Source organism: Colobus angolensis, unplaced genomic scaffold (genome assembly GCF_000951035.1).
Source record: "Colobus angolensis palliatus isolate OR3802 unplaced genomic scaffold, Cang.pa_1.0 Scaffold151, whole genome shotgun sequence".
Classification (NCBI taxonomy): domain Eukaryota; kingdom Metazoa; phylum Chordata; class Mammalia; order Primates; family Cercopithecidae; genus Colobus; species Colobus angolensis.
In genome coordinates this window covers 1,735,140-1,747,479 of record NW_012114611.1, presented here as the reverse complement: position 1 = coordinate 1,747,479, position 12,340 = coordinate 1,735,140, and the positions used below count along the sequence as shown (strand labels likewise).

The 12,340-nt window shown below is 48.6% G+C and overlaps 1 protein-coding gene across 3 annotated transcripts in view; it reads left to right on the top strand.

The window, feature by feature from the left end:
- Positions 1–7,325, top strand: part of TUBA1C (tubulin, alpha 1c) — a 65,209-nt gene extending 57,884 nt beyond the window's left edge. For all 3 annotated transcript variants that reach the window (XM_011936187.1, XM_011936186.1, XM_011936185.1), the window contains 3 exons: positions 3,823–4,045; positions 4,176–4,324; positions 6,244–7,325. In XM_011936187.1, coding sequence (XP_011791577.1) covers positions 3,925–4,045; positions 4,176–4,324; positions 6,244–7,218 — 1,245 coding nt within the window. In that variant the 5' untranslated portion in view covers positions 3,823–3,924 and the 3' untranslated portion in view covers positions 7,219–7,325. The remainder of the gene's footprint in view (positions 1–3,822; positions 4,046–4,175; positions 4,325–6,243) is intronic.
- The last annotated feature ends 5,015 nt before the right edge of the window (positions 7,326–12,340 follow it).

Sequence of the window (12,340 nt, the reverse complement as noted above, 5' to 3'; positions counted from 1 at the left end):
TTACAGGCTTGAGCCACCGCGCCCGGCCCACAAAAGGATATTTTCTTATAAAATCAGAGTTGGCCCGGTGCGGTGGCTCACGCCTGTAATCCCAGCACTTGTTCGAGACCAGCCTGGCCAACGTGGTGAAACCCCGTCTCTACTTAAAAAAAAAAAAAAAAAGCTAGGCGTGGTGGCGCGCGCCTGTAAGCTACTCGGGAGGCTGAGGCAGGAAAATCGCTTGAACCCAGGAGGCGTAGGTTGCCCTGAGCCGAGATCGCGCCACCGCACTCTGGCCTGAGCGACAGAGCGAAACTCCGTCTCAAAAAAAAAAACGGAAACCCCAGAGTAAACTAGTACCATGTGTTCTTAGTTCGGTTTTCAAGAAACGTGAAATTATACATAACTTGAGTGTTCTCTATAAAGCTTCCAGAAGTATTGAAAACAACTACCTTAGGCCGGGCGCGATGGCGTATGTTTGTAATCCCAGCACTTTGGGAGTCGGAGGCGGGAGGACCGCTTGAGCTCAGGAGGTCGAGACCAGCCTGGGAAACACGGTGAAACTCCGTCTATACGAAAATTAGCTGGGCATTTTGATGCGCGCCTGTAGCTTCTCGGGAGGCAGGGGTGGGAGGATCTTTTGAGCCTGGGAGGTGGAAGCTGCAGTGAGCCTAGATCCCACCACTGCACTCCAACGAGACCTTATCTCAAAAATACATATATGAATTTAAATATGAAACTCATATGTAAATACATGTATATGTCGCACTGTACAACTTGTTTCTTTTCAAGCAATACCAAAAATACTGGTAAAAGTGTGATTCACAAAGTAGTGAGACCCTTTAAAAAGCAGGAGAGCGGCCGGGCGCGGTGGCTCACGCCTGTAATCCCAGCACTTTGGGAGGCTGAGGCGGGTGGATCACCTGAGGTCAGGAGTTCAAGACCAGCCTGGCCAACATGGTGAAACCCTGTCTCTACTAATAATACAAAACTGGCTGGCCGGGCGCGGTGGCTCACGCCTGTAATCCCAGCACTTTGGGAGGCTGAGGCGGGTGGATCACCTGAGGTCAGGAGTTCAAGACCAGCCTGGCCAACATGGTGAAACCCCCGTCTCAACTAAAAATACATAAAAATTAACTGGGCCTGGTGGCGAGCGCCTGTAATCCCAGCTGCTTTAGGAGGCTGAGGCAGGAGAATCACTTGAACCTGGGAGGCAGAGGTTGCAGTGAGCTGAGATGGTGCCATTGCACTCCAGCCTGGGTGACAAGAGTGAAACTCTGTTTTTAAAATTAAAAATTAAAAAAGAAAAAAAGCAGGAGAGCGGCAGCAGACTGATTTCGGCGAACACTGGTTAAATTTTCTTGTTTTTTAACGAGAGGAAAGAGCTGCTTATCCAGTGAACACTAGACCAATTGACTCCACCGGTGCCTCACTTTCTCCCACGTGGCCAGGGGAGAGTGGAGGGTAAGGCAGTGGCCGAGGACATTGCCTGCTAAGCTTCAAGAAGACAGTTTAGGCTGAGCAATGAAAGAAAGATTGTGGGTGCCAAAATAGAAGAAGCATTTAAACAGAAGAAGCATTTTGTTAAAATGAGTGGATCTTAGATATTTTATCTCCTTGGGCCTGGGGGCCATCATGGTCAGGTATCTGGTTATCTCCAGTTTTTTGGGGCTTTGGCGTTTCCAAAGTCCAGTTAAAGGTAAACATGATGCCAGGCGTGGTGGCTCACGCCTGTAATCCCAGCACTTTGGGAGGCCGAGGTGGGTGGATCACCTGAGGTCAGGAGTTCAACACCAATCTGGCCAACATGGTGAAACCCCATCTCTACTAAAAATTAAAAAATTAGCCGGGGATGGTGGTGGGCACCTGTAATCCCAGCTACTTGGGAGGCTGAGGCAGGAGAATCACTTGATCCTGGAAGGCGGAGTTTGCAGCGAGCCAAGATCGTGCCACTGTACTCCAGCCTGGGCAACAGAGCGAGACTTTTTCTCGAAAGAAAAAGGTAAACATGATGCAATGGTAAATAATCATGGGTTCATTAGAACAAACTACTCCTGTTCTCCCACAGACCTGGAGCTGGGCGAGTAGACACAGGTGATACTGAGCTTGCTGATGTGGTCAGGAGACCTTGATTATTTCATGGGGAGTATAGGTGGGAAGGAGGTCAAAGGTTGTGAGTAATTAGGGTTTTATTATCTCTTGGGTTATGAGACCAGGCCCTTTAAGAACTTACCGAGTGCTCTGCCAGTCTCCAAAGTGGCTAATCTGACTTATGATGAAATACTAAACACCCATTTTGTTTTCCTATTAAGTCTGTGTGTACAGATTCTATGTTTATTGCCTTATTTTACTAAGCAGGTGTGGGTTTGGTAACTTCTAACCATATTTTGCTTTGGCCCCTCTGGCCCTTCTAAATTGGTCTACCTCAAAAAAATATACATAGAGAGAGAGACAGACAGAGTCTTGGCTCTGTTGCCCAGGCTGAAGTGCAGTGGTGAGATCTCTGCAGTCGCCGCCTCCTGGGTTTGGATTAAGATGATTCTCATCCCTCAGCCTACCCCAAGTAGCTGGGACCTACAGGCGCACACCACCGTGCCTGGGTAATTCTCGTTTTTTTTTTGTTTGTTTGTTTTTTTGGAGAGGAGTCTTGCTCTGTCGCCCAGGCTGGAGTGCAGTGGCGGGATCTCAGCTCACTGCAAGCTCCGCCTCCCGGGTTTACGCCATTCTTCTGCCTCAGCCTCCCAAGTAGCTGGGACTACAGGCGCCTGCCACCTCGCCCGGCTAGTTTTTCGTATTTTTTTAGTAGAGACGGGGTTTCACCGTGTTAGCCAGGATGGTCTCAATCTCCTCACCTCGTGATCCACCCGACTCGGCCTCCCAAAGTGCTGGGATTACTGGTGTAAGCCAGCACCTGGCCAGAAACTAATTTCTTAACAGTAAAGTCTTGGTAACATTTCTAGCCTTTATTATTATAGTCTTCCCTCTCCCGGAGATGTTTTGATGGTGAAGGAAAAATGTTCTTCCTAACAGATTCTTCCACATGGTTAAAAAGCTGCCTCTGACCACAGTTTTTAAAATACGGCTAACTGCTGCTTAGCCAGCATTTTCTTCATGAGTCATATGGCTGTAGTTTGCTGGTTTAAGCTGGTTTTAAAGGAGGGAGGGAGAAGCTTTTGTCTCCCAAAGAATAGGATTAAAGCAGGACCAGAATGAGCTCAGTAGTTACACAATCATTCAGAGAATGAATCAGAGCTGGAAAGGGGAATTTTGCCTTAGTTTAAGGAATCATATCTACTGTGGCTACAATGCAACAGTCTGGTCTTGCCGAGTAGTTCATGAACACATCTTTGGTTTTCCAAGGCATTTTTGCTGAATTAGGTCTTCAAAAATTTTTGCTTTTGAAAGTATTGTCCCTGAGCAGGAGTGGCCTGCTGAAAGATGGTTATCTTTTTTTTGTTTGAGTTGGAATCTCTGTCACTCAGGCTGGAGGGCAGTGGTGTGATCTCAGCTCACTGCAGCTTCCACCTCCTGGGTTCAAGTGATTCTCCTGCCTCAGTCTCCCAAGTAGCTGGGATTTACAGGTGTGTGCCACCATACCCGGCTAATTTTTTTTTGTATTTTTAGTAGAGACACAGTTTTGCCATGTTGGCCAGGCAGGTCTCGAACTCCTGACCTCAGGTGATCACCTGCCTCAGCCTCCCAAAGTACTGGGATTATAGGCGTGAGTCACTGCGCCCAGCCAGTTATCTGTCTTGAAGGTTAATCAGTCATTAGGTGTGAATCATTCCTAAATGTCCCATCTGATGTATCATATCCTGACATTTTCCTTTCTTCCTCCCACAGCGTGAGTGCATCTCCATCCATGTTGGCCAGGCTGGTGTCCAGATTGGCAATGCCTGCTGGGAGCTCTACTGCCTGGAACACGGCATCCAGCCCGATGGCCAGATGCCAAGTGACAAGACCATTGGGGGAGGAGATGACTCCTTCAACACTTTCTTCAGTGAGACGGGCGCTGGCAAGCATGTGCCCCGGGCCGTGTTTGTAGACTTAGAACCTACTGTCATTGGTGAGTTGACCTCAGTAATCCAAGTGAGATCCCAGGATGCTGGGACAGGAGGTCTATCCTGGGGGCTCTGCTGGTCACCCACTCACCCACTCTTTCCCTCCCCCCTGCTCCTCCCCGTCATCTTCTCCAGATGAAGTTCGCACTGGCACCTACCGTCAGCTCTTCCACCCTGAGCAACTCATCACAGGCAAGGAAGATGCTGCCAATAACTATGCCCGAGGGCACTACACCATTGGCAAGGAGATCATTGACCTCGTGTTGGACCGAATTCGCAAGCTGGTAAATATAGTACTTTAAATAAAGTGGGGCGAGAGTTTCTTTTGCAATTCTGAGACCAAACTACAAAAATCATTCTTTGCAACTGAAATGAGACTATTGGCATTGCAACTAAAATGCAACTGCTCACTAAATTAATTGGATCTCTGAACCAGATGGTCTTGGGTTTATGGGACAACTATGGGGTAGGAGTAAGTGCTCATTAGCCTATTTTGATTCAAGCTGAGACACCCCTTTTGAGGTCATCTTAGTCACAGTGAGTAGGTGGCTGACTTCTACATACAACTAATTGATTAAAGTCACTTTTTAAAAATCTGGACTGGTTCCTTCATGTCAATAAAGTTCAGAGAACAAGAAGCCAGTGTCACACTGACAAGAAACAGCCAACAGTGGAAACTTCCAGTACAGCTGAAAGTGGAGTCGGGAGCTTCCTTATGAAGTGTGCTGTTTGGATCACTTTAAGAGCCTGGCAATCAGATGACTCTTTGCTCCTTAGGCATGTGGGCAGCTTGTAAGTAATTAACCAGAGGTCAAGCATGATGGCCTGGGCAGAGTAACTTGTCAAGAAAATCCCATTGTATTAAGCCCAACCATGACTGCTCCATTCTAAAAAAAAGAATGGCCTCATCATTCATGGCTTCATACTTTCCTCAGATGTTTACGTAGTCTTCCCAGAAAAACTGGACTGATGTTTCGTATGCTTAAAAACTAAGCTTTAGTTACAAGCACTGACTTGGAAATCAGGACCTGCCTTTAGGGACAAATAAACCTAGTAGCTATTTAGGGTTCTAGAGTGAGGTTTATTGCCTGCCAAAATAATTGCATTTGTCCTTAGCTTTACTGGGTTCACAGGAGGCTTAACGGGTGTAGTTGGTAGGTGAGAGTCTGTCCTGTGCATTGATCTCATGTAGTTTATGGACCCACAGGCTATGAGGGAGCTAAGTAGAGATGTTCACAAATCTGAGCCCCATCACTTGGAGAAGCAAGAGTTTACAACAGAATACTTTATTTGGAAGGTCAAAATCATTCCTTCATGAAGTAGCAATTTACTAACCAAAATAGCCCGGTTAGGTGGAAGAAATCCCCAACAATCTGAGGTCTCATGGAATTGTGGTTGTGTCACTTTACCTGAAATGAATGGACTCCTTGGTACCTGGTATCATATATTGGGTGCTTACTGTGCCAAGCACTATGCTAAGTACTTATTTAATTCTCAACCTAAGGTAGATTACTATTCTCGTTTAATCAATGGAAAAACTGAGAAATAAATGTGGTCATACATATAGTAAGGAACTGGTATAGCCAGATCCTGACACAGCCTGACTCCAGTACCAGGGTGTTAGAACTTTGGCTATTCTGTTCCACCTCAGAAAGCAGCTGCCAAATCTTTATAAGACATCCACTGTACTGGGCTGGTGGTCCTGGGCCTGCCCCTTAGGAGCGCTCCAACTAAGAAACTGCCCTGTTCTGTGGCCACAGCAAGGGAACCAGAGGCTGCCCTCCCAGTTACCAAAACTTGAGTCCTGTATGCAAGCCCAGACCTTGTGATTCCTCTGCCTGCGGAAACAGTTCATCTTAAAATAGTCTTAGCAGAGGTTTTCTGCTCAAGGACTTGATTGTGAAAAGTTGCTCTGAATCACTTAGCACTTAGAAGCTTTTGTTTTGTTTTGTTTCGTTGTGAGACAGAGTCTACTCTGTCATCCAGGCTGGAGTGTAGTGGCATGATCATCAGTCTTGAACCCATGGGCTCAAATGATCCTCCCACCTTGGACTCCCAAAGTGTTGATTACAGGTGTGAGCCACTGCACCTGGCCCAGAAGAGTTTTAAAATTGGAATTGGTGTAGCCATAGATTTATAGAAGTCCTCTGCAGGTTTCACCAAATGTCTCGCGACACTAAAATGAAACGTTTTTATTTTGCAGGCTGACCAGTGCACCGGTCTTCAGGGCTTCTTGGTTTTCCACAGCTTTGGTGGGGGAACTGGTTCTGGGTTCACCTCCCTGCTCATGGAACGTCTCTCAGTTGATTATGGCAAGAAGTCCAAGCTGGAGTTCTCCATTTACCCAGCGCCCCAGGTTTCCACAGCTGTAGTTGAGCCCTACAACTCCATCCTCACCACCCACACCACCCTGGAGCACTCTGATTGTGCCTTCATGGTAGACAATGAGGCCATCTATGACATCTGTCGTAGAAACCTTGATATTGAGCGTCCAACCTATACTAACCTTAATCGGTTTATTGGTCAGATTGTGTCCTCCATCACTGCTTCCCTGAGATTTGATGGAGCCCTGAATGTTGACCTGACAGAATTCCAGACCAACCTGGTGCCCTACCCCCGCATCCACTTCCCTCTGGCCACATACGCCCCTGTCATCTCTGCTGAGAAAGCCTACCATGAACAGCTTTCTGTAGCAGAGATCACCAATGCTTGCTTTGAGCCAGCCAACCAGATGGTGAAATGTGACCCTCGCCATGGTAAATACATGGCTTGCTGCCTGTTGTACCGTGGTGATGTGGTTCCCAAAGATGTCAATGCTGCCATTGCCACCATCAAGACCAAGCGCAGCATCCAGTTTGTGGATTGGTGCCCCACTGGCTTCAAGGTTGGCATCAACTATCAGCCTCCCACTGTGGTGCCTGGTGGAGACCTGGCCAAGGTTCAGAGAGCTGTGTGCATGCTGAGCAACACTACAGCTGTTGCCGAGGCCTGGGCTCGCCTGGACCACAAGTTTGACCTGATGTATGCCAAGCGTGCCTTTGTTCACTGGTATGTGGGTGAGGGGATGGAGGAAGGCGAGTTTTCAGAGGCCCGTGAAGACATGGCTGCCCTTGAGAAGGATTATGAGGAGGTTGGAGCAGATAGTGCCGATGGAGAGGATGAGGGTGAAGAGTATTAACCTGTGTGCTGTACTTTTACACTCCATTGTCTTGGAACTGTCTTATTTGTGTTCTGTAAATGTGTATTGCCCTAAATTGTTAATAAAAGTGATGTTCCCATTTTAAACATCTAGCTGACTTAAATACTTGATCCAGTTAAAGTTGGTTGTATGAGGCTGGTAGATGAACCACCTGACTTGAGGGTCTTGCTCTGTTGCCCAGGCTGGAGTGCAGTGGCATGATCATAGCTCATTGCAGCCTGGAGCTCCTGGGCTCATGTGATTCTCCTGCCTCAGCCTCCTGAGTAGCTGGGGACTACAGGTGCGTACCACCATGCCCAGCTATTTTTATTTCTTGTAGAGATGGGTTCTTGCTGTGCTCCCCAGGGTGGTCTTGAACTGGCTTCAAGTGATCCTCCTTCCTCAACCTCTCAAAGTTTTGATTATAGGCATGAGCCACTGCCCAGCTTGTTGGTTTATCTGTTTTTAATTTGGGCCTGAAGTGAGTGGTTATAGAATCATTTTGTAAGCAAGGAAACAAGTTCAGATTGAGCCAGTGCTTCTCTAACAAAAATGGATGTGAATCACCAGTAGATACTAAAATGCAGGTTTGGGGTCAACCTGGTGGCTCATGCACTTCGGGAGGCCAAGTTGGGTGATCACTTGAGCCCCCAGAGTTCGAGACCAGCCTGGGCAACATGATGAAACCCCATCTCTATCAAAAAAAAATTTGTGTGGTGTGATAGCACTTGCCTATAGTCCTAGCTACTTGGGAGGCTGAGGTGGGAGGACCACCTGAGCCCAAGGAGGTTGAGGCTGCAGTGAGCAGTGATTGTACCACTGCATTCCAGCCTGGGTAACAGGGAGACCCCTGACTCGCATTTAAAAACAAAATGCAGGTTCTAATTCTATAGGCCTTAGGTGAGGCTTCAGACATGTCTTAATTGTTTTTTCTTTGAGATAGTCTCTTGCCCAGACTGCAGTGCAATGGCACCATCACAGCTCAACCCCCTCCCCCTTGACCTGGGCTAAGCCATCCTCCCACCTCAGCCTCCCAAGTAGCTGGGACTAAAGGTGTGTGGCACCATGCCTGGCTGATTCTTGTAATTTTTTTTTTTTTTTTTTTGGTGGAGATGGGGTTTGCCATGTTGCTTAGGCTGGCCTTGAATTCCTGGGCTCAAGCAGTCCTGCTTTCCAAAGTGCTGGAATTACAGAAGTGAGCCACCACACCTGGCCCCTAGATACTTTTTTTTAATAACCTCCCAGATGATGCTGTTGGTCTGATGTGACCACATGTACAGTAGCAAAGGGTTAGATAACAGTAAACATTGGAGCCAAAATTCAGGTGCCCAGCCACACTGCCAGAATATTGCTGTCAGTCTTTAATAAAGTATTAGTCGCATGAGAAGGGCTTGGAATCCTGATTTATTCCATACTTAGCTGAAACCTACAATGGCAAAGATGGTTTGCACTGAAGGGGTTATTGCTTACAGAAAGTGAAGCTTTCAGACAAAATACCAGTCACTGGTTTTTCATGTTTGACCCAAGTTGTATGTCATGGAGATTATTTAAAGTAGGAGTAATATGCATGTGTACGACAGATTGGAGAGGGGTGAGTTCTCTGATTTGGACTTTTCCAAGCACCTGTTGGAGGACCGTGGTTCTTGAGAGCAGACGGGTGAAGGGGCATGAGTGTTACACGTAGCTGGAGAGCTTGGTGCCTGGTCCTCAGTTGAACTCTGAGCAATGGGAAAGGACAATGACTAAAAGGTCAGGCTTCATGCAGAAGGGAGGAATCGGTTTTGGTGCCTGGGTGCTTGCGTGAGTGGGAATGCCTAATGAGTGGCAGCAGATGGGCCCTGGGGGCACAGTTGCAGACATAACTCACCTCTCCTCCATGACTGACTGTATTCTGATGGTACCCAGTTACCATCCCTTTCCCACAGGTGTTTTGTATCCCTTACCCATTGCTCACTTTAGCCCCTTTACTGTGAGAATTGCATCCGAAAGATGTGTATGTTTAAGGCCAGCGCTGGGATTCACAGCTGCAATCCCAGCACTCTGGGAGGCCAAGGTGAGAGGGTTGCTTAAACCCAGGAGTTCGAGACCAGCGCCTGGGTAACAGTGTGAGACCTTGTCTCGACTTCGAGCATTTTTTTGGCTGGGTACAGTGGCTCACGCCTGTAATCCCAGCACTTTGGGAGACTGAAGCGGGTGGATCACTTGAGCTCAGGAGTTCAAGACCAGCCTGGGCAATATGGCGAAACCCTGTCTCTACTAAAAATACAAAAAATTAGCTGGGTGTGGTGGTGCACATCTGTGGTCCCAGCTGCTTGAGAGGCTAAGGTGGGAGGATTGCTTGAGCCCGGGAGGTGGAGGTAGCAGTGAGTTGAGATCGTGCCACTGCACTCCAGCCTAGGGACAACAATTTTTTTCCCTTAAAAAAATGTTCATGTCTCAAAAAAAATTTTAAATGTATATATTGTATTTGCATACATAGCACAGCATGCTTTTGCAGCCTGAAATGCCTCAACTATGTGTTCAGGATGGTTTAATAGAGCATTCATCGAGAGCAACTATGGTTTTATGTTCTTCGGGGCAAGGTAAGACGCCAGCACAAATTCAGCCACTGCTACTTCTCAGATACACCAGGTTCTTCCTGCAGCCTGGGCAGGGGAACAGGGTGGGATACCTGGAAAGAAGGTGAACCTTGAAGACTCCGGCCAGCCTGCCAGAGGGGATTTCAAGACCTTCCCAGCCCAGGAGATCTGCTGACTGCCATAGTGCAAGCACTGGAGGAAATGGGACACCCATGTATGAAAAGGAGCAGATAAATCATAAAGCTTAGGCGAGTGTGACACCCCATGATACTAGCATTTCCCAAGCAGGGTGTCATGAGAATGGGATTCAGGGTACCCATATAGGATCCCTTTGGCTTTTAGAATGACATGGTGGAACCTGGAGAACCTGACTCACCCATCCTCCCTGGGGCCAGTCATCCCTGGCCAGGAGCAGCCCCTTCCACTTACCTCTGTATGTCTTACAGATGAATTATTTTCTACACATGCCAAGATGTGAAAAAGGTTGGAAAGCTTTAAGCAGCCGCAGAGGTCTGGGGTGAAAGAAGGTGAGAGAAGAGTTTAGCTGAGAAGAAATATTCCAGTAGAATACAGCCTGGGGAATTGGAAGAGCAAAGTGCCAGTGGCTGTGGGGTGGGGGGGAGGGGCATTTGTCCTTGTAAAGATGATTTCCCCCTCCTGTGTTGGAGGGAAAGTGAATAGAAGTTAGCCTGCAGCAAGAACAAATATACCCCAAGGTCTAGGTCACTGCTTTGTGGCTGACAATCATCTGATCTGCCCTTGAGCACAAATGGAAAGTCTGGACCCAGAGCTGCAGCTGATGCTGATGCTGAGGCTGCTGAGGCTTGATGGGAATAAATGGACACAGCCTAAGAGGATGTGGGCTCCTGAGGCTGGCGGCGGCCCCCAGTTCCAGCTGTCTGGACAGAGGGCTTAGACTGCCCTCACCTGACCTGGCCAGAGGAGCAACCTGCTTCCCCCACACAGAGGCCGCTGACCACTAAGAGGTGAGTGTGTCTGGGCAGAGGTGCTTTGGGCTGGGATGAGGAGGGGGATAACGACTTTGAGGGGCTGAGGGCCTGCCTGTCCACCAGTCACTTTGTGTTTGGGAGCAGTTGGCAAGTGACTCTTCTCCAGCAGGAATCTGTCGGGCCAGAGGATGGCCAAGTGGGTTACGCAATTACAAATCTGTCTTCAGGCCTCTGACTGCTGGAAGGTGGTGTGACAGCCCTGGGTGAGGCTGAAGGAGGTCAGGGGAGGCGTTCTCAGGGTGGGAGGAAAAGGTGCCTTCACAGTTTCCACAACACCCTGGGAGGTGATGTTTTTTGTCTTTTTTTTTTTTTTTTTCCTTTTTGTGGAGAACGGGGTCTCGCTGTATTACCCAGGCAGGTCTCGAACTCCTGGCCTCAAGCTATCTTCCCGCCTCTGCCTCCCTGAGAGCTGAGATTACAGGCGTGAGCCACCGCGCCCGGCTAGGTGATGTTATTATACCCACTTCCATAGCTCAGAGAGATTGAATATCTAGCCTAAGGCTACAGAATGAGTGGCAGAACTGAAATTTGACCGCAGAGCTCTGGCTCCAAAGCCTAGGCTCACTCCACTCTGTTGTCCAGCCATTGAGGAGCCCCAGGGGAAATCAGCTCTGCCCCTGGCAGCCTTTCCAGTCCTGGGGGGATAGTGCCACCTCCCAGGCCCTTTTGGGCATGAGACCAACAGGGGCCAGCCCTCACATGAGCACTGGATGGAGCTGTAGTCGCAGAGAGATCTCATCATGCCAATGATTGTTAGAAAACCTCCCAGGAGCCCTGTTCCTGGGCCCAGGTGGTAGCTCACTGACCCTAAATGGCAAAGCCAGCTGGTCCCCACTGTCCAGGCTGTAGCTTCTCTAGTGAGGGGACATTTTTGTCCAGGCCTCCCCCTGAACTCTATTCTCAGGTCACAGGGAGATACAATGTCCTTGCAGGATGGCTGCTGCCACCTGCCTGGTCTCCTGCCAACAGGGACACCAGCTGAGGCATAGGCAGGACAGTGCACACCTGGAGCCTCGCTCCTCTACGCCCTGGGGCCAGAGTGGTCAGTGCCCGTCAGCTGAGGCCGCAAGGTGAAGCTGGCAGAGATGACCCAGGCAGATGGCTCCTAGGGCCCAATGCCAGGGTGGCTGTCTAGGAGACACAAGGCAGCAGAAGCTGAAGAGAAAATAGACACTTGGGTGTGGGGGCTGTGGAGCAGGAGCGGCCCTGGCCCCGTGAAATAGGTCCCCTTTGCTGACATCTCATTAGCCTGTCACTGCCCCTTTCAAGCCAAGAATCTAGTGCCCCTGAATTTGTCAATGTCAGCCCCAAGCAGGTTTTGGGAAAACAGTTCTTTCCTTCTCTACACTCCCTCCAAGTCTGCAGCAGGAGAGCAATAGTCAGAATCAATGAACCTTCCAGAGCTAGAGACATGTCTGCTTTAGTCATAATACAAAAAATGCTTTTAAACACTAGTTTCACCACTGGATTGTTTTTCTCTATTTTTATTTATTTATTTATTTTTTGAGACAGTCTCACTCTGTGGCCAGGCAG